At 33.1% G+C, this 23,684-nt stretch overlaps 1 protein-coding gene across 3 annotated transcripts in view; it reads left to right on the top strand.

Moving 5' to 3' along the window:
- Kdm3 (Lysine demethylase 3) overlaps positions 1–23,684 on the top strand; it is a 441,386-nt gene that overhangs the window by 151,928 nt on the left and 265,774 nt on the right. For all 3 annotated transcript variants that reach the window (XM_089637379.1, XM_089637377.1, XM_089637380.1), the window contains exon 3: positions 5,466–5,573. In XM_089637379.1, the coding sequence (XP_089493505.1) occupies positions 5,466–5,573 (108 nt within the window). The remainder of the gene's footprint in view (positions 1–5,465; positions 5,574–23,684) is intronic.

Raw genomic sequence — 23,684 nt, forward strand, 5'->3', positions numbered from 1 at the left:
TCCCCTTGTTCCAAATCGGCAACCTTCACGCCAGAATAAAGAAAACCAGGTCTCATCACCAATTTCAGAATTGCCCCAATCTCAAACACCTCCAGGAAAATCTACTTTACTGAGTGTAGAAGGGGAAAACCATGACATCCCTTGTCACGAATCTAGTCGCGAAAATGTGACACGCAAGGTCCTAAGTTACGTGCCACCTCCAGAAAACGTTGTAACTCCCACGCCGTCGGGGATTTACATCCCTTTCTAGGTCAATACATAGATAACACACGACAATCTTGTCGACATTTTGCCTGCTTATTAACGATAGGTTGTGTGCCTACCCATTCAGCCAATTATCATGTGAGATATATGTAAGGTCTACTCGAAATGCCAAATTTAGGATGAGGACTGTCTGTATTTTAATATTTGGTTCCAGTATTTATTTTATGAGGTTACTAGCATCCTCGTGTATTAGGTATGGGTAACTTCTACTGAATACCTATCCTCTCAGGTAAGGTATAAACGGATAATTGGTTTGATGTTTTGCATTTAATTTAAAGAGGCTGCCTACCTCTCGAAAGATGTAGGACTATCGATATTTTTAATAGTAGCCTTGAAGAATTCAAGAGGCATATGAATGCAAAAAATCACTATTTATAACTTGTTATTTCTATTATTTTTCTTTCATTGTTTCGTATCATTTATTTATTATTCTTTACATTGTGTAGTTAATGTTACATGTGTATTGTAAATGGACACACAGTCTGTAATACACAAATTAAAAAAAAAAAAAAAAAAAAAAAAAAAAAAAAAAAAAAAAAATACCTGTTGAGAAAAGTTGTTCGGTTGGTAGTTTTATTTCGGAGATTACCATCTCCCTCTTTCGACTTTAGATTTGTTTTCGTGCATCCCAATTCGTAACTTAGAAAGTCAAACAATAGATGAAAAGTATTAAATTAGAAAGTCAAATAACAGAAGAAAAGTTTTCATTTTGTTCCGTCTGGTTGCATCCGATCGCTTTCAATTTGGGACGGCATACGCTAGCAAAACTTCCCCTTTGACTGACTGTACTCCGCGCCTCTCGGCCTATATATGAAAAGGTCGTTGACTCGTCTCTCGCTCACAGCTGATTGACGGTTCGCCTAGCACATCCCTGTTAATGATAACATTATTTGGGCGGCAGGTGTCGTAAACTTAGTTCCTGTACCTCGGTTGTATCCGTCTTTTAAAAAGGTCCTCTGAAATTTAATAAATAATATAAAAAACTCACCCAGTTAGGCACCTCTCATTCTCAGCGTGAAGCTTACCTGGTTACACTATATAGCTAAATCACTTTAATTTTCGACCTCCTCCCTACGCTTATAAAAGGGTAATTAAATATTCCTGTAAATAAAATTGTACCTCCCTAATCTGTTAGGATTCGAACCCACAGTTAATAATCTATTTGATTCTCTGGTTTTCGGTCTCCGTGGATAGAATGCCATCTCGCCAAATCAATAACTTAGCCCGATTAAACACTTCCTGCCTTTAAGTACATTCACTCTATTTTAAAACCGCAATCATTATTTTTATTATTTTCATGTTTTTAAGACAAGCAATCTAGTTCGAACTGTATACGAAATCACGTTTAAATCAACACAACTTTATAACACAATCGCGATTGCACAACACCTGGCGCCCCTGAGGTGGGTTTTTACAAAACGGCGCTCTACAAATTATCCAATTATTATTATTGTCACTATTATTATTAATTGTTCTCTCACTGAGTCGAACCACTTTCACTTCACGCAAACACCGGATCAATAATCTTTCACTTTAATTCAATATTCCGCAATACTCTCTAATGCCACTTGAATTCAATAATTAACTGTAATTTCAAACAACACTTCTGATTTGTATCCCTTTCTCGGGGCTGTCAATGCACCCAAGTTCAAAACTCGACTGCCCGTCCCTGCGCCCTGTCCCGTGTGAATCTGTTTACTCCAGGTCCACTGTCCATAAATCTTCCGTCGTTGTCTAAACAAAAAAATTTTTTTGAGCACGTTCGTTTATTATTTATCGTTTGTTTTTGTGGATATTCAAAACATCACAACCAGGACATTCAACCAAACATTGGCACGGGAGATGGAAGTCCTTGAGCGCATCCTCAAAATTCCTTTAATAGATGACACTTTATCAAGTGACCAAAAATTGAGAAATTTACTACGAAAATTAAAAATCTAACTAAATTCTCATATATTTTTGTCACGTTAAAGGAAGGATAAAAGTAGACTGAATGTAGTATTGAGATCGTTGAGGTGTATCTGTGGTAAAACCGTGTATGACCGTAAAGGTAATGTACCTGAAATGGACGCTTAGAGCTTAGATCATTGACTGAAAATGAATGGTAAATGAAGTCGGGTCATGTCAATAGCCAGAATAACAGAAGAAGAGTACGTAAGAGACGATGCATAAATTCCAGACAAAAAAAGCTGTGAAAATTTACCTCATCGTTAGAGTTTTTGCTGTGTCTTACAATCACATAATAATATCTTATTTTAAAACACATCTATTTAAATTTTTGATAATGTTTTCTTGATTGAATTGATTAAATGGAATCTCAGAAGTGGAAAATCCACTTCCCGACATCCGATCGAGCTGAAATTCGGCAGATAGACTGGTTGTCGCTCACAATGCATTATATCAACTTGTAGTGCACTCGTGTGTCAAAGCTAAAAATATTTACTTTTAAATACATTTTTATTAAAATAAACTTTTTTTTACAGGTTGAATTTTAAGTTTTTTCATTATTCCGTTGTTTCTCTAAATTTTCTACAACCTGACAACGATTGTCTTTAATTTAATATCTTTATTATACAGGATGTATCGGCAGGTACCCGACAAACTTTAACCAGCTATTCCTTAGCATATTTGGAGTAAAAAATCTTATTTGCACTTTGCTGTCCGGTAACGTTTTTTTTTTTAATAAAAAATTTATTATTCATATTTTCACCACATGTCACCACTGTTTTATCCTTTGTCAAAGTTTGAAAACCCATCTAGCAATATTTTATTCGAATTCCGTTGAATAATGCACGTGTGTACCTATATTGGCGCACTACAATCACAACGAAATGGCACGGCAAGATTCGTCTCATTTTTAACTATTATTATTTAGTGTATGCGAAAGAGCGAAGACGCTTTTCGACATACTTGCTTATAACAGCTGTTGAACACGAAAAGCAATGCCAATGACAGTGATGTAGTGTGGAAATTTTTAATTTTTTTTTTTAATTGAAAAAAAAATGCTACCGGACAGCAAAGTGCCCATAACATTTTTTACTCCAAATGTGCTAAGGAATAGCTGTTTAAAGTTTGTCCGGTTAGTGCCGATACACCCTGTATACGATAATATATTTCTGTAGCAGTATTTCTGAATTTCCGTAACGGCATTGTTAATTAACTTCCTTAGGTAAACGAACACACTCATAACATAAATGTTGAGTTAGATTCGGAAGCCATTGTTAGATTGCTTTTACGCCGTTGTTTACATATCCAATTAACCACGAAGTTGTGAAGTTTCCCCTGAACTTTTCAGATAACTCAGTACTTAGTTCATAATATTATTTTGAAACGTTCACGGATGTGAACACGAATAACTTTTATTTACTTTACAGCAAACGAAACTAGAGAAAATGGATGTAATAAAATTTTCATCGTGGTTTTCCACGATTTGTTTCTGTGTGTAATTTCAGGATATGTTAATGTTTTTTCTTCTCTTGAAATATTAATTAATGAGATTTTATGTAAATTTGAACTGCCTTTTGCATTTTTTGTTTGTTTATCTTTTCCGCTTGGCGTGAATAAAAATATTAAAGGGGAGCAAAACGGAATATATTATACACATTATAAGTTTGATAAAAAATATTTGAATTCAGAAATTAAAAAAAAAAATCTCTTGCTAACATTACACAATTGACCTACATAAAGAGTTTATATATTTTGAATAGTTGGTGAATGCTAATAATATAATTATGTGTATTTTTTTAATGCAATAAACAACATAATATATTATAATTTTACTGGTCTTCCATTAAAAGCCTTAGCTTGTGGATGGAAGAAGAGTTAACATTTCACATATTATGTACAAATAAAGTCACGTGTACAGTTAATACAATGCAGTTAATACAGTTAATACATTTCATATAATTACAATTACTATTTACTATAATCATGTATTTCAATATATATGTATGTGTAGGTAATATAGACACATGGCAATCAGACCCGTTAACTAAAATATGTAAACATATATGTATTCAGTAAGAAGAAAAACAAGTAAGATTTTTAGTGTGACATTCTCTAAAATACTTTTTGATGGAGTTCAACAATTGAATTTTGTTCCTAATGCTTCTGATTTCTATTGGTAGGTTATTGAAAAAGAATTTTCCTTGGTGAGTATAATGGTGTTGTGCAAAAGAAGTGTTTAATTTGGGGCACACAAATACATGTTTAAGTCTAGTACGATTTTCAGTTATGAATGCGTATTTATCTTTTTCTTTTATAATTTGTATAATTGAATTTTTTATAAATAAGTTTTTAAATGTTGGAACTTTGAATTCTTCATTGAATAACATTGACAACCGCACATACCTAACCTACGCAGAGGCGGATTTGCCCTTAGGCCTATGTAGGCCCGGGCCTAGGGCGGCCAGATATAAGGGGCGGCCAATCGTGACAAAAAAGTCACAGATGATAACAAGAAATTATGAACAACATGAATACATCCCTCCAACTGCGGTGCAAGGCGATGGGTCAAGATAGTCCGGCTGGAAAGGTCAAAAGGCCTCCCTCACCCAGTATCTCTCTATCCGGCCCGCCACGCAGCAGGTGGGCAGACGTATCCGCCGCCAAGACCTGGACAAATCTCACCCCATGAACCATGAATGATAATGGCAGGAAAATTAAAACGGTTTTGACCCTAGGAACTTACTGAAAAGTTTGGATACTCCTGGTCAATATGATGGGTACTGAGAAAGGGGCGGCTACATGGTCTGGGGCCTAGGGCGGCCAAGACTGCAAATCCGCCTCTGAACCTACGCCAACTAAACCTAAACATATAAAACTGTAAAATTTGGATCTTAATTTGGGTGGAACAATCAAAATTATTACCAGTTGTGACAGAAACGGATTAAAAATTAATTATTCTTTATACTGGTTGGAATATAAATTATCCTTGACAATGGCATTTGAAAGGACTCCGTACATCAGAAGGTAGTTCGCTCCAGAGACGCGCAGCTCTGTGAAAGAATGTGTGAATGATTTATAATAGCGGGTGGGTATTTCAGAGCATATCTCATCCCTAGAGCGAAGAAAGACCCCATTTTCAGAGAGATTATAAAAATTTGCTTTATTATTTTTTTAGTGAGATTTCTAAAATATTTACCTCATCTTTCAAAGCATTCTTTGGAATTTTTCATTAAATGATTGTTTTATTTTTGCAGACTTTTATCGCGCTGAAATCAGTGACGCTGGGCACCAGAAAACCTGTGGAATTTTTAGTGGATCATGAACTCTCATTTGTCGACGACTCAGACCTGCAACCATTTAAGGTAATATTATCATTTATAACTTACGGCATTTCTCAAAAAATGTAATTTATGCAAATAAGTGTTATTTCCTGAATTAATTTTATGTTGTTGCAACTGTTTCAAAATCGAGTTTCATTCTAGCATATCCTTCATAATTGCATAATCCATATTATCCGCTTATAATGATGGTAGTAGGAGGAATTCAAATATTTTCACATAATTGGTAACCCAGGAATGTGACTATTTATTTAAAAAATGTAGTATAATATAACCCTTCACTAATTTTAATTAAATACTTTGGCGCCTCAATGGTTAGACAACTAAAGGGTTGACATTATTTGGAGCCGGGTCTACGCTTCGAAGTATTTTAAAATACATTAAACAGCTGATATTAACCCCCTATCTACCGATTGTTGATTTTGACCTAAAAAATTCCACAAGTAGAAAACTAACCTAAGATATTTTTAATAAATTTACAATACTCGTATTTTTTCTCGGTGCAACTTCGGACTCGATTTACCTGAAAACGAAACCTCAAATCAAAAAAAGTTATACTACAAAATCGACTCCAAATGTGATATAGACTTCTTCATTTTCTCGCTAGTACTTTCGGACGAGTTTCGGGCACCGTGTATTATTTGAAATCAACATAAAACTGATCACGAACTGACGTGCCGTGGAATAAATTTGTGGGGTAAATTTTCCAGAATGAAAACATGAAATTTTTATAGAGATTTTATTTTGTACGGCAATTACAATACGGCAAGTTGTAATGTAATACAGAAGACAAGGGAATGCATGTGTAGATTTGTTTAGGAATATATATTATAATTATGATATTACTGTATAAAGGTAAAAAAAATATTATTTTGGTTACTTGGCCCGCCCACCTCTTAACTGTAGGTGGTCATAACTTCAGGTTGGCGAATCCTTGAAGTTGAATAATTCAGCGCTTGCTCGCCGTGCTCTAATTTTGAATTATAATTTTCATACCGTCAGACGTAAAGTGGTACACGTGAAGCTAATATGAGAAAAAGACACAGAAAATTAAAAGCTTACGGTCGCAAATGGGACTCAGAAACTAGTCTGTAAGACTTACAGACTAGTCTTAGAGTGGCGTCTCAACGAATTGAGTTATTAACACTTAATTATATTCATTTTCATTAACCTGTACTATAAATTGAATGATAATAAGAGAACCCCACGAAACTCACAAATTGAATGAAATAGAAGTATTTGTAGTAGGTAATAGTTAGTATTGGCAAAAAATCTGCGATAAGTAAGATAATCTGCGAAGTCGAATAAGTTTTCAAATAATTGCAAAGTTTACGTAAAGCTTATGATTTATCGCTTCCCGTTGATAAAATGCCAAATTTTTTATTATTATTTTTCTACGAGTTCACGACACGCCTTTTTATCGATATTTTTATTATCATCGGATAATAAATCGTAATCTTTACGACATTTATGGAGAGGGCGCCAGTACTCAATCAATTAAAATATTATGAAATTCCACGAAATTCATACAATCTGACACGACTCCTAACTTATTCTTAGATTTCTGCGCAAATATTGACATTTCCAGAAAGTATCGGTTGATGTAAGTATTGGTAGTATTTTTAAATAAATCAAGTAATTACCCACACTATGTTCATAAACTATTCAATATTTTAATAATCTCTTCTTACGTGATTCCATAACGATCTATTTTTCGAATCACGCATGGAGTTGGGACTATAAATTTGTTTTAACCAATTTTGAAGGCCACAGTTGTCGAGTTAAAAAAGAACTTTACTTATTTAAAAACTAGGTACCTTTAAGTGCAGAACAAAACATTTTTTACAAAAAAAGGATTACAAAACAATTATACAGTGTAAACATATGATTTATATTATCTAAAATTTACGACCAGACCATATGAACCAAAGATAAACAGACAACTGCCTATAACAAATGTTAAATACTTATCTGTAAGTTATTTCGGTACATATTATGGTTACCTCTTATGCGTACCTTCGCGTATTATGGATATGTATTAAAAAAACATTATATTAATATTAATAATGATCCTAATAATGTTTTGCCCTTAAAACTCTTTCTAATTCTATATTCTATTCACTGTAAACATGGTACCTAGTATTATTTACATAGGTTCGTTTTTAATTAGTAAGTAATCAACATATTCCTCCCTCTTCATGGATAGAACATAGAACAGTACAATGAACCACCCCATGTCCTGCGTCCACGACTCAATCCTCAGTCAATCCTGCCATGTGCCGTGTTCCGTGTTCCGTGTCCTGTATTCGCTAATGAATGCATGGAAATGCACAATTTATTTGAAAATACACAATTCTTCTTGACAGAGGAACACAAGCTTTGTTTGTTTGTGCAATGCAGTACTTAATTTTCATTATGTTTTTTTAGATTCATATAACATAACTTGAAATTTTTGACAAATTTACTATTTATTTTACCCGTAAAACCATTACATCTATGGATAGGTAAAAATATTACATCTATGGGTAGGCAAAAAATTACAACCATGGGTAGGTTATTATCACATCTATGGGTAGGTAAAAATTACATCTGTGGGTAGGTAATTATCAATATGTCGTCTATCAAGTTTGGACCCCGCGTTTATTATTTTTTACATTCTTCATGCAATGTTATTTCAATGTTTTCAATGGCTCTACCTTTGTTCTTTTACTGTATCCTATTAGCAAAAATACTTTCTCGTTTTTTTCTGCCCACTCGATCACCCTCTTTCAGCCTTAAACATACCCCGATCCGACTCGCGTAGCGCATTAAAAAATGAATTAATCAATCATTTTCCCATACTTATTTCAATCAATTAGGCACTCAATAAACTTCCTGCGATGAGTAAACATGATAGATTGAAATATCTGGTTATTCGGGTTGACTCATTAAACATAGGTAAATTAATTTTAAGCAACGTTTTGACTTTGAATGTTGGGAATCTAATATACTTCTACACATTTGGAGAGAATATTATTCTCTTGTTAAATATTTTAACATTTTCGTTGAGCTTAATTAACGTAATATTATGTACTAAACTGTTGGGTGTTTTTCCGTCTCAGCATAATACATATTTATGAACAAACTCAAGCCACAAAATGTTAACGTTGAAAAGTTATTATTAAGAGTGTTTGAACTTTCCATAAATTCATATTCAGTTTATTCTAAATAATTCTTTAAAACGTCCGGCGTTCATTCGTGTGAAAGGCAGTCATAAAATTGCCCGTTTTTACCGAATTTGGAATTTATCCATTTATTGAACGCCCGTAGAGCTTTTACAAATAATGCAAATCGAAATTATACTTAATGCAGAAATTTTACGAATGCTTCTGTTTTTACACACAATATAGATACGCTATTTACTGTTAGTATCTGAATGCGCAGCATTTGTTAATTTTTAAAATTAGAGATTTTTTGAATTTGAAAATTTTCAATGAAACCCATTTTGTCACATGAAATTGTGTATAATGTAAAATAAAGACTACCAGTACTTTTTTCTTCTTGTATGTATTCTGATACCTGTTCAAAATCAATTATTCTGAGTGGAAAACTCTGACGTTGGGCAAGACAAAAAACATCGGGAAAAAATAATCTTAAATATATAGTAAGTGTAAAACCCCTGTAAAATTGTACTTTAAATTATACGCATATCTTTGTTTCCACCGACAAGGTTTTTTATTTTTATTTTAAAATTTCAAAAGAATTTAAAGCCAGCTAGTTTAGAAACAGCAGTATCTCCCATGGGGTAGTATAGCAACTAGTTTTAAATACATAAAACACTTCTATATAAGTATATTTTTATAGCAGAGTGTTATTTAAGTATACCCACAAAGACGTTCTGCAGTACTCACTTTAAAAATATTACATTCCAAAAATGTGCCATAAAAGCGACTTTCTGCGGAATAATAATGAAGTGTTTTGCCTCTAACAAAGAATTACGGCTTTTGTTCTTCGAACATGGCTTGACGAATTCAGAGCCTTTGCAATTCATCTGGTGAATTTTCCTCCAGTTATTTCGCTCAAAATAGCAGTTTAGCGTACTCCCGTACTAGAAAGTAATTTATACTTCCATTTATTTGGATCTAATGGCCTGAGCGTGACACCCAATTTCCTTTATTTTGGGGAAATGATCCACTAGGTAGAATACCGGAGAAAGCTTTATCTAGACTTGATAATATTCACATTTCCTCAGTCTTTACGAAAGCTGGTGGCAACGGGATGAAAGCCTTTTGATTTTCAATACTCTCAACACAGATGGGTTTTAACTATGGGTGGCTGCATATGACATAATTACCTATCTAGTAAACACGCGGCAGCGAATGATAAATTCATGCAAAAAAAGATAGGCGATAGCTTGCTATTATTATAATTGCATAAAATGAGAAATTAAAAAATGTTTTATTCTCAAATCGCTCAACGAACTTATTATTGAATTCTCCGCCGCACCGCAGTAAGCATTTTCAGCTGCGCTATTAGAGAATTGTTTACACTAAGTTCACGAGGTTAAAAAAAAGTCTTTCTTATATCGTCCTTGTGTATATTATTTAACAACTTCGATCACTATAAAACCAACAATTTGATGAAACTATTAAAAATGTTGTCTATTAAAATAGACTGTTTTTTGTCCACTGTAACGAATCATTTGAAGCAGCAGACTTTTTCACTTTGTCCTTGATTAAAATAAAGAGTTAAAGATTCTATTTATCTCTTTCGCCTATGCACTATTTTTTAAATACGTTTTTTTCGCCTTTTTACTTTCAAATTCAATCGTGTGATTTAGTTATTTTATTGTTTTCTACCTTTCGTTGTTGATTTATTTATCTTCATTGCTTTACTTACATTCGGTTTTTTTATTTTGTCACTGGATGTTTGAATAATAATTTGGTGTAATTTAAATGGTCTGGTGACCATGAATGAAATAAATAAATGTCAAACCTCAATTTCACTTTGGTGTTTAAAAAAACTAAAATTACCTTAATGCTGAGTGTTTTTATCATCATTTAAAGTATTTACTTTTGAATATTTATAATATCTGAGAAATAGAAAATGCTTCGTACTCGTGCATTCTTTGTCTTTAGCCAGTAAAGCTTTCTTTGACGATCAATATTCCATATTATATTTTTCGTATATTTCTCGCAAAATATTTGACACTTGCCCAAATATTATTAAATATGAAAACATAGTGTCCCTACTTAATTTAAAAAATATTATAAATTAACATGTTATTTTAATTTTAAAGCTCTCCAAATTTATGAATAGTAAACAAATATTACTTTTTTTATGGCGTTAAATTTACCGAAAACAATTAAATTTATAAAACTATGATTTTGATTAAAAGATGGCTATATCAAGTTAGTAACTGAATTGGGATTCATTAGAATATCTTAAAAATACTAATTTATGTTATGGGCTTATCTGAATGTCTGTGTAACTCGGTTTGAATTTAAGTGTGATCATCAAAATTGGAACTGATAGTGTAAATAATCCATACAAGCGTGCCTACCGATTAGTATAATATTAGATACAAATATATTTTAATTGTCATTTTCATAATTGGAACTGATGTATCAAGAATTCAGAACACCCCGTGATTTTTCACTCATCCACGCTCGTGTTTTATGATGAAGTATATACCTAATAATAAAACTAAAGCACTTCTTATTAATCCCACCATTGACTCCATTTAGATGTAGGATGACTTATCTCGTGGATATATTACGCTAGGAAGGCTGTTTACGACCAAAGACCACGATTTTTTTTAAACTTTCATTTGCAAAGCTGCTTAGAAATATAAATTCAAAACGTAGAATTAACAGCTTCTATAGTAACTCTTCTTCATTAAAACAACCCATTAGGTCACACCACACGAATAATTCTTTGGAATCTACGGTAATAACAACAATATTATTGGCGGGTTTTCCGGAGGGTATGAGACAATTTAAATTACAATAAGCCAACCCAACTCAACTTTCATGAAACAAAGTTACGAATGCCGTATTCACGAGGACGGGGCTTTCAAACAAATTAAATGACTTTCCCAACTTTCTATCTGTTGAACAAAATAACTTTGTTACAGATGGAGTGAGTGGGACGGTATACAAATATCGGTCTGTCCTCTCTTTCGCTTTTCTACTGGCCCTCCATGCGGTGATAAACTTAGTTTGCAGTGGATTTATTGCCGTGGGTTAAACTTCCTCGAACTAATAACTAATAATCTTCTCTCTATTGTGATTGGATAACAGGATTATTAGAGAACTTTGTGGATCCCTTTGAATACTGTGTGTGTTATGTTATCAATTAGTGGCAAATATTATTTTAGTCGGGATTGATTTTATCGACCCCGCATTCGATTTCTACCGACATATGACATACATTCTTTGATAACTTCAAGCGCGGTTGTTTCACAGAATTTGAACAACCCTTCTAATCCCAAATTTAAAGTTAAACTTTAAGTTCTGTCAATAGTTCGTTTTGAACAATCCTTCTAATTTCAAATTTAAAGTTAAACTTCAAGTTCTGTCAATAGTTCGTTTTGAACAATCCTTCTAATTTCAAATTTAAAGTTAAACTTCAAGTTCTGTCAATAGTTCGTTTTGAACAACCCTTCTAATTTCAAATTTAAAGTTAAACTTCAAGTTCTGTCAATAGTTCGTTTTGAACAATCCTTCTAATTTCAAATTTAAAGTTAAACTTCAAGTTCTGTCAATAGTTCGTTTTGAACAACCCTTCTAATTTCAAATTTAAAGTTAAACTTCAAGTTCTGTCAATAGTTCGTTTTGAACAATCCTTCTAATTTCAAATTTAAAGTTAAACTTCAAGTTCTGTCAATAGTTCGTTTTGAACAATCCTTCTAATTTCAAATTTAAAGTTAAACTTCAAGTTCTGTCAATAGTTCGTTTTGAACAATCCTTCTAATTTCAAATTTAAAGTTAAACTTCAAGTTCTGTCAATAGTTCGTTTTGAACAACCCTTCTAATTTCAAATTTAAAGTTAAACTTCAAGTTCTGTTAGTAGTTAGTATCATTTGCCGCTTGTATGTGGATAATAATAGACCTCCAATAGAATTTTCATGGAACTCGAACTTATTTACTTTGATATTTAAAGATTTGCTCAAATTCTCTCAAACAACCCGTTCTAAGTTGTATAAGCTCTTATAAAGAAATATGTTATTTTTTAAGATGATCTCTATCCAGATGCCGAGTTGAAAATATAATTGTAGAAATTCCCCAATGGTAGAAAAATCGCAATATATGCTATTTAACATGATATAGATATGAAAAAAATCACAAGTATTTCATTAAATGCTACTTAACTCATATGTCGAGAGACTTTTGCTTTATTTCAAATAAGTCGTGTTTTATTAAATATTTTCCGAACAGTTGCCTACGCCTATTTACTTATAATGGTATTATTTTTTAAACCTTTTAACGCTCTCTTTGTATTATTCGTATTTTCATATACCTTTCAAACCATCTGTAGTAATATTTTTTCTTATTTTTGAACCATATAACGTAGCCTTAACGTGAATTTTTCCATTCAATAACACATAGGACATGTTGGATATTGGTTGGCCAGTTTAATTATTTAATTCGTAGACGTGGAACTGACAATTTAAAGACGAATTTAAACCAGATGCAGTAGACGTGGGATAGCTTGGCGTGTATATTGTTAAATCATGTATGTATGTATGTATGTAATGATGAGTTCCGAAATAATGTAAGGTCGATGTGCAGACAGACAGAGAGTATTTTGTATGAAAGAAGTCCTGAACGCCCGAAGAAGATTCCGACTCCAGAAATTACCTTTCTGAAGCTTTTTCTTGCGGCAGACAAAAATCTATCTAGTGGTCATGTTTTACTATAAGACGTTTTAGGTAGGCGACATATTATACTATACACATCATGGCTTGGTCTATTTCAGCATATCTCTCGCCATACACTACCAATGCGAATGTATAGCGTGCGATACGCTGAAATAGGTCAAGCCACGAAAATATAGCGCGCTTATAGCGTGATCTGTCACAGGCTTTAATGCAAGAATGCCGCTCAATTTGCCTTGAAAATTTTCTGAAATGCTTCCACGAAATGCCAAAATGTTCTGAAATGTTTTAAAAACCATTTCGCCGATTATCATTGGGCATCATATGAAAATATTCACGTATCGATAAAATACCATTCCCATATTAAGGTATTATTTTCGTGTTTCGTTAATAAATAACTATAAATATATAGTTATTGAATTTATTTATTTAGAAAGTTCAGAGAACTTTTTTTCACCAATGAAATAAATACGAATGAATGGCTTTTAGCCTGTGACAGACCACGCTATAAGCGCGCTTTATTTACGTGGCTTGGCCTATTTCAGCAAATCGCTCGCCATACCTTCGTATTGGTAGTGAATGGCGAGCGATATGCTGAAATAGGCGAAGCCATGATGCGTATAGCGTTACGTGTCGCCTACCTTATTCTTAAATATGTTATGTGCTTTATATTTCCTTTTCAAATACCATAACACGGGTATTAGCCTAGTATGGTAGTTGAAAATTCTAAAATTTAAAAAATCTTTAAAATTAAAGGAAAGAAAAGAAAAAGAAAAAAATCGTTATTTTTGGTTCGATAATTTTTTTCGGTCAATGGTTTCATTATTTAGAATCAATAACGTCAAAATAAATTAAAATGAAATTTATGAAACTAGGAATGTTCTCAACGTTCCTTTTTAAGATGAATAAAATTAATAATTGCATATCTACTATTTACATAATTTTAGCGAACATGAAAGAGTAGAGTTTATATGATTTAAAAAAAAGTGAATACCGCACAAGGATCTCAACTTTTCCCAACCGTCTGGAGCCAGCGAGACTATGGCATCTCCTCAATAGGGGTATGTTGTGAGGCTGAATGTCGTGGGGAGAGTAAGGAGATGGGGAAGAGTAAGGTGGGAAAGTACTTAGCTATTCAGATCACCAAACACGGATAAAGCCATTTAAAGCAACATTTCAATTCTGAATGGTGGTCTTACACTATGGCGATACTGAGAGTATCTTCCACTCCGATATATTCCACTATGAGAGTACCTTTCACTGTGATACAAATACATGTAATAAATAAATACCAAAATAAATATAAGAAGTATCACATTATAAAAGAATTTCTTATATTTTGAACTAAGGTTCAAAAATGGAAGTATTACATTTAAAATGAGATTATATTAAAGTGTGCTATTATTTATCCCACAAGTAATAATAATGCCAGAAGTTCTACAACAGTTCCACTTTGTTTCCCACGCGGAAGTGCAAGGGAAACCTTGCAAATATATATCTCATAGCTTATAATAACGCTACCCTCACTGTTGTGATACGCCAGGGTGGCTTATATTGCCACCCGCCGACTTTTCCACCCCATCCAACATTACTCCCACTCACCAATACTTGGGCACTGCTTCACTACAACCTCAACTACCATCTAGTGCCTAGTTACCTCTCTAGCCCGGTATGGTGTAGCTGGAGGTAAACACGTGCCATGAAGTAAAGGTTAGACATAGAAGCATAAATACAATAGTTTGAGGTTAAAATGTAACAAATATATTCTGAAGATGGGATTGATTGTCTGAAACCCTGTTCGGTCGGAATGAAACATAAGTGGAATAGAGTTTAATAAAAAGTTTTAATGTACAATATTAATACGATTGAGTTCCATCAAGTATTAACAGTTGACAAAATGTGCATTAGAAAATTGAATAATAGCATTTCTGTAAAGTGGGTAATTTGAAAGCATAATATTGTAAAAACATGTTGTTTGTTTACAGTTAGTAAATTTATTTACTAAATCGTAGCTTGAAAAGAAACAAACAGTTCCAGAGTGGAAGATAATCTCAGTATCGCCATGAATTGAAGCATTGCTAGAAATGGCTTTGGCCGTGTTTTTTGACCAGATTTAAATTGCTAAGTACTTCCCCACCTTCTTCTTCCCTATCTCCTTCCCCTCCCCACCACCTTCAGCCTCATTCAAATTCACAACACAACACTCACAACATTCCCCGATTGGGAATGCCATAGTCTCACTGGCTCCAGATGGTTAGGAGCAGTTGGAGCAAATTTCATTTTCATTTTTTGTGTGTTTAGTGTAGGTTGGTGCTTATAAGCGTGCTGTGGATGTGAAAGTGCTAAAGATATTTAAGTAACTATCATTTTCCTACACATAGCAATATTAATTTACTTTATTAGTAGGTACACAAATTGTTGCACGGGAAGAAAATTATGGGGATTGGAAAGTACGTTAAAACGAATAAGCAGAAATTTAATTTAATCAAATTATATGTAAATCGATCCACTAAAATATATTTTATTTTATTGATACATGATTTAGAGAGTACGTGTGGTGATATTTCACCCTTCATGCTAGGGATGACCCTGTGTTATGGCGGGTGAATTTTACAGTTTGCGGACATAGAATCTATACATTACTATAATATAAAAAAGAAAAATGATGTATAGCTAGTTTGGGTTGCAAGAAGAGGATGGAGAAGTTAAAGAATTATAAGAAGATGAAAAATTTGAGAAATTATTAGTAAATAGATGACACTAATTAATTATGTACACAGTATACCGCTAAGTTAGGGAATAAGGAAAATTGAGTGTAGAATGTATGGGTAGAATTCAGGTCTAAACACAGAATTCAGGTCTAAACTAAAAACTTACCTTTTTAAGTTGTCGTACCCTTAAATTAAATATACCAATCCTAAGAGAAAGTCCAGTTATATTCAATTTTTCAATTAAGTCCTAAACCCTGTATCTAAATTTCGCCAATAAACAATTAGATAATGTTAATTAAGTGTTAATCTCAATTGACCTACCAGGTAAGTATTGTACTGTATATTTTCTCCATAAATAGTTAAGTAATAACACTGTAGAAATGTATTATAAGTTTGTACAGCGCCCTTGAGGTGTTTTTGCACAAAAACGGCGCTATAAAAGTCATCCAGGTATTATTATTATTATTTATTATTATTGTAGTTGTAATGTATTCCGTGTGTAGGATCCATTTCGTAATTTGTTTTTTAAAGGAATGGGTTTGACTCACGGTTTTTAGGTTTTCAGGGATAAGGTTAAAGATTTTAGGAGCTAGGAAGAAAAATTGTCTTTGAGCTGACGTGGTATGTAGTGAAGGTACTTTTTAGTGACCGTTAGTTATTGTTCTGGTGGTGTAGTTGTGTTGTAAGAGAGTTTTGTTTTTATATTTGAACCGGAAATGTATTAGCGAAAATTTTAGGTGGAGTTGTCGTAAGTTTAAGACCTTATACTCCATGAGGAGTCAAGTGGAGGGGTATCTTGTCGGTCGCTTGTTAATATAAATCTTTACTCATGGTCTTGTGAAAAAGTTAACTTATTCAGATATTATTTTGAAAGAGTTTAGTTGAAGATATCAATATGCGTATATTTTTTTACTATTTTTATTTTTTATAAGGAATCTTATAAAAAATAAAGTTTTAATCATTTATATAGCGTCGTATCCGTGAGATACGACGTCAAAGTCATAGTAAATAATAAATTTATAATCATAATAAATTATAACAAATTGATAAAGTTGAGGATTATTGCATTATCTGCACGTGTATTTGATTTTCGAAGCAAGCAACATTCTTAAAGTTAAATATGCCGACAGAGCAAGTTTCATTCACCACACGATGCAATCTCTGAGAACAAGAATTATACACAAAATTAGTGCAAGAAGCTAATATATTAAATGGAGCGTGGAGTCTGGTGTTGTATTTATTCAGTGCGCGATAATTAGTCATACTCACCAGGTTAGAGCTGTCTAAATATCCGTTGATATTTTTAAATAATAATAAAACATCAAATTTTTCTTCGCTGTGACAATTCTCGTAGTTTAAATTATTGTATGAAATCACTACAATTTACAGTAAACAAAATAAAATACATTTGCTTTATTTTACAACACTATTTACGCAATATTAAAGCTCAACCCGTTCGCATCTACGATAACGTAAATAAATAGTAGTGTAAAACTTAATTATTTTATTTTTTTAACTAGCTGTACCCCGCCACGCGTTGCTTTGGCTCAGTCTGTCTGTGCAGATAGAGACACAATAGCGCGTTTCGATTTTACGTTCAACAGATGGCGCTGTTGTTCAAAAAATTTTTTTTTTACCTGTTCAAATTCAAAACAATTAATTGGTGAAGAACTTTCGGAGATTTAAGATTTTGAATAAACGATTATTTTTATTTATATAGATCCGTGGAACAAGTATGTGTATTTTGTGAAAGTACTTATTATTTATATTTGTGTAAAAGAATTATGTGTATTTTTGTGAAAGTAGTAAATATTTGTGTGAGTAAGTATTTGCAGTGACCCTGTTAAGGGACGCGGTTAGTTGTCTGATAGAGAATTGGCGCTAGTACCGTATTGATTTCCTCTCCGCTTAGACAAGCCTCGTCCTTGTTCCTCCGGAGCCTTCCGCATCATCCCTTCTCGCTCTGACGTTTCACCCCCTCAAATAATAAGTAAATGTGCTCCTCTTTGTGCGAATTGGACCAAACTGTATCTGTGTGAGAAATACAGTCGCATGTGTGGGGTGCAAAACAAACGAAACTTTCATGAAAGTGATTATCTTTATTATTACGGCGAGTTAATTTTGCTAGACGCAAATTAATTTGGTAATGGTTTTTTAATGGTAACTCTTTGTTTATGTTTGTTTGGGTTTTAACTCAGCCGATTTCGATGTTATGGTTTTTTTTGCTTATTTGAAGGTTTATCTAACACGCCCATATTATTCCACTTTGTTGATATTCAGTTGAGAGATGTTTAAATACATTAAACAAGAGAGCTTAGATCTCAATATTGATTTTTTTTTATTAGATAAAGGAAATTTCCGTGGTCAAACACAAATATAATCAAAATAAATTGGTAATAAAATTTTACAGCTTTCCACTCTCTTAGATCAATGATTTGGTGCTCTAATCTCAACAATAATGTTCTTATATTTTTTATTATTATTTTAATGGATGACTTCATCTTTAACTTTTGTCCTAGTCAGATTGGTACTCTCAGTATCGCCGTTAAAAACCGTTATTCGAAATCGGAACGTTGTTTTAAATGGTTTCGGTCGTGTTTTTATTTTATTTTTTACAGTAGTTCCACACAGGAGGCCTTGAGGGAAAAAAAATCCCTCAGAGGCTATGTCATATTTGGGGATGATGTATGGAGGGTCTTTTTATGGAAAAGAAGGAGACAAAGTTCTGGGAAGGACAAAGGTAGGAGGGGTGGGTAGGAATATTGGGTCAATGTGTCCAGGAGTGACGGACGTATCAATCCATCCCTTTAACTATGGTGCAAAGCGATGGGTTGAGAGAAAGTCTGACTGGAGAGGTCAATAGGTCTCCCTCAACCAGTCTCTCTGGATCCGACACGCCACGCAGTAGGTGGGTAAACGCATCCACCGCCAAAACCTAGACAAACCTCACGTCATGAACCCGGGCACCCCTGTTAAGTCACCAAACGTAGCGAACCACTTAGTGTGACCTATGGCAGGGATTTTGGTTATGTAATAAATGGTTCCGGCGCGGCAGTACCCATATCTGCCTTCCAAATTACAATTGGTGACCGGTCTGAATAGCCTGGTGGTACTGCTAAACCTTTAATTTTCCTAATTCTTTAATTTAATTTAAACCTTTATCTTTCGAAGTGTATTTCGTCTGTAGTTTGTGGAAGTGATATTTCTGTCGTTCAGACGTGTAAGCTAGCTTGACCTTCGTCTGTGAGAATATAAAGGAAAATTCAACTCTGAAATATATTATTTTCTCACCCCTGGGGAGGGGTTGTTTTGTGTAAACAAGTAAAGTACTGACAAAGCTTTGTCTGGTGTTTTTGTCTTTCCCTATGTAAAGGTATACAACCTGAACCTACATTAGCAGTTGCCTACGAACCCCATATTACGTTATAATTATAAATTTACGTCTTCATTATATTAGGCTCTGTAAACAATGCAAGATATATGGCGCGTGAATTACTTTGCAGGTTGTGTTCGCTCTCTCATGTTATGCGAATTTTAAATATAATTTTTAACACCGCAATTAAAATCACCTAAGAGAGTTTATAAATGATTAGTACTCTAGCGGTTGTAAAAAAAACGCTTTTAGCAAATAACTTACCAAAACAGTTATAATATAAATATTAATTAAAAATCATTCAGTCAAATGAAAAATTATTCTATTTACGTATTAGTAGCGTACATAATAAATAATTGTATTATATAGGGTACATTGTTCTTTATTCGAAATAGTCGAGAATATCATATTCTAGGACAATCACAAAATCGTCTGAAATCACTGTTTTCTCAACAATTTCTTAATATGTTATCATCAGGCGGGAATCTGAATGTTACGAATAACAAACAAAGGGAGTGGGGCAGGGGAAAAGATGGGAAGCGGAAGGAAGGGAATGGTTGCGAAGTAGCTGAAGCTTCAGATCTGCTCATTAAGCAGGACTAAAGTCATTTCGAATAGCGCAACGTTTCAATTCTGAATGTTGGTCTTTCTTCTGGGCGATACTGAAAGTATCTTTCAGTCAGGCATTCAATTAGAAAGACACTCCCAACTAACTTGGCGGACTAATAAGTAATTCCTTTTTTTACCATTTTCGCAGTGATTAAAAATGTTAATTACCTATATTAAAATACACTGTGGTCATGTCGTTCATTATCCTCTATTATATTTCCCATCAACACATTGTATGTCTTTGGACTACCCAGAATTTCCCGCAAAACAGGTAGGTATGTTCTCGATAATTGGATTCCCATCCACGAAGGGTCCTTTGATTAAACAACAATACATTTGGAAGTGAATGCATTTACCTGATTATTACAGTCTCCTCTACCAGACAGCCTCCGATTCACACACACAATGTAACCGCCTTTGTATTGGTAATACTTTGTCTTAATTAATCGACAATTTGAGCTGTTCGTGGTTGGATGGCAAAGCCAGTCATGACGGCACTGAATAATAATCGAAACAATCGACTAGTACATAACATGAGAGTGTACTATGTAGAATTATGTGGTTTTGTTTATTTTTTTTGAGAATCGTGATGTCCTTGAGCCTCTATTGATATCGCTGACTGTAAAATGTAATCAACCTCATTAAAATTTGATTGTTTGGTCGGATTATGTCAGGTATTTGACTAATCTTTTTATTTCAAATGTCAATGTCAATGTTATCATTAATGCTGCTAGATTATCATTTTGTTTATTTTCATCCTCGTGCGTCTTCAATAAAACATTTTATTTAATTACATTAATAATTATGTATTGAGATGCATTCGATTTTAATTTTTATATTTTAACAACGAGTCACCGACATGAATAATTGAATATATTGGTTCGTCTGCAAATTTGAAACGTTCGTACATTTTGTATTGATATGATAAACTTGTCTATACTTCAAGAGTAAATGATTTAAAAAACTTTGTGATGAATATTTTCTCAAAATAGGGTAAACCGTGTCATGAAATCATAATTAAATTTAAATAAATACTAAAATTACGTATACTGCATTGCCTAGAAATAGGGTAACTAACCGTGTCATGAAATCATAATTAAATTGAAAGAAATACTAAAATGACGTATACTGCATTGCCTAAAAATAGGGTAACAAACCGTGCCATGAAATCATAATTAAATTGAAAGAAATACTAAAATGATGTATACTGCGTTGCCTAAAAATAGGGTGACAAACCGTGTCATGAAATCATAATCAAATTGAAAGAAATACCAAAATGATGTATACTGCATTGCCTAAAAATAGGGTGACAAACCGTGTCATGAAATCATAATCAAATTGAAAGAAATACCAAAATGATGTATACTGCATTGCCTAAAAATAGGGTGACAAACCGTGTCATGAAATCATAATTAAATTTAAAGAAATACTAAAATTACGTATACTGCATTGCCTAGAAATAGGGTAACTAACCGTGTCATGAAATCATAATTAAATTGAAAGAAATACTAAAATGACGTATACTGCATTGCCTAAAAATAGGGTAACAAACCGTGCCATGAAATCATAATTAAATTGAAAGAAATACTAAAATGATGTATACTGCGTTGCCTAAAAATAGGGTGACAAACCGTGTCATGAAATCATAATCAAATTGAAAGAAATACCAAAATGATGTATACTGCATTGCCTAAAAATAGGGTGACAAACCGTGTCATGAAATCATAATCAAATTGAAAGAAATACATAAATGATGTATACTGCATTGCCTAAAAATAGGGTGACAAACCGTGTCATGAAATCATAATTAAATTTAAAGAAATACTAAAATTACGTATACTACATTGCCTAAAAATGGGGTACTATCCAAAGGTTATTTATTATTCGGATTCCTTTACGAAGCATTCTTCCATGAATAAATCTTGCGCCACATTAATTCTTCTTGCACCCCATTTTCTCTGCACCCCTCGTATATTTCAGGACCCATTTTTCTGCAAGTTTTGGCACGAGATAAAATCGTAGTCGTAATTTTTCCCCTTCGTATCGATTTTATTTCATTTCTGCTCTTTCCCGCAACCCTATTAACGGATTTATCAATTTTAATATTCTTTTGAAACCCTCAAATTCTACAGATTTTTGAAAGCGGCAATAATTATTATCTTACAATTCTTTATTTTACATGTGGTTATTTTATATTTGTTAAATTTATTTTATCACTAGCTGACGTTTACCCGGCGTCGCTCGGGGTTGTGAACGATTTGGAGTTATTGGAGGTTCTGAATTCTATGATAAACATCGACTTTTCTCTACTTTTTATATATTTTATATGTGTGTGTTATACATATAAACCTTCCGGAAAAAATTCTCTAAATGATAGTGAAAACTCTAGCAAAATCCGTTGCCTAATTTAGAATAACTAAGCGCACAAACAGACAGACGCGGAGAGGGACGTTATTTTATACTTTTTATTCATAATTTGGTGTTGAGGATACGTGATTACACTGAAAAAGATTGCAAGCTTCGATTGCTTCTCCATGTTCAATATCAGCATTTTCGGTTTTGACCATTACTATTTTTACTAATATTTTACTCTATCTATATTTAACTACTACTTAAATGTAGTAGTTGTAATTGAAATTATTGTAATTTACCTATCATAAAATGCACATAAATTTTTTTTTCTCGAATAAAATCATAAAAATACCAATTTAAGTTGTCTGTGATGTACGTTATTCCTTAGTAAAATTATTCATATTCAATGAACTCAAAATTGCTTTTAAGTTCATTGTCGTTGTATAAAATATAAAAGTTGTTTCTTTGGCCTTGAAATTCGCGGCAAAACATTCTGTAAAAAATCACCTCATTTGATTAAAAAATAATTTTTTGATTAAATCAAAAGTCTAACTTTCGAGTTGACTCATTCATGTCGTACATATAACCCTATTAAATTAACCTAACGTCGCCCCTTTGTCATTGTACTTATCGACATTATGTATTTATTAATGCCCTGTGTATGAAAGATTCGCCTAACCAACCGCGGGTCGAGCTAGAAACGTCTTTATAAGAAGAGTTACGAAGTTTTGTATATTTAATCCCATCAAGTATCCATAAAAAGTTTAATGTGAAACAACTTGGTGAAATTACTTGATCGTTGGCGACCGTAATAACCTTCAACGGTCCAAAGCTTCTCCTATCAAAGCGCAAACTCTGGTTGAAGTTAGTCGAATGTTTCTATGGAAATCTCTTCGGCATAAACCCGCCTACTGCCTCCTGCTGCCGCATCCCGCCCTGGTAACTGTCAAACTATCTAACTGTTTTAGACAAATACAATAAAATAAATAAATATGTTTTTTGTTGTTAAAAGCTACAATAGTTGTGTTTTCAAAAACAATTTACGATTTACGATTCATTAACATTTTTTTGAAAAACAGAATTTTTTTATGGTCTTAATAAATCACGGAGTAATCTGACTTCCCGATAAATCAGTTCTAATTTTGATAGAGGCAATTAAAATGATTTTCTGTAAAAAAAATATCTTGTTTGATTTTGAAATGACAATACGCATAGTTCTTGCGTGATTGTCA

The sequence above is a fragment of the Hesperophylax consimilis genome, chromosome 11, assembly GCF_061612785.1.
Source record: "Hesperophylax consimilis isolate HC1 chromosome 11, BYU_Hcon_1.0, whole genome shotgun sequence".
In the NCBI taxonomy this organism is placed as follows: domain Eukaryota; kingdom Metazoa; phylum Arthropoda; class Insecta; order Trichoptera; family Limnephilidae; genus Hesperophylax; species Hesperophylax consimilis.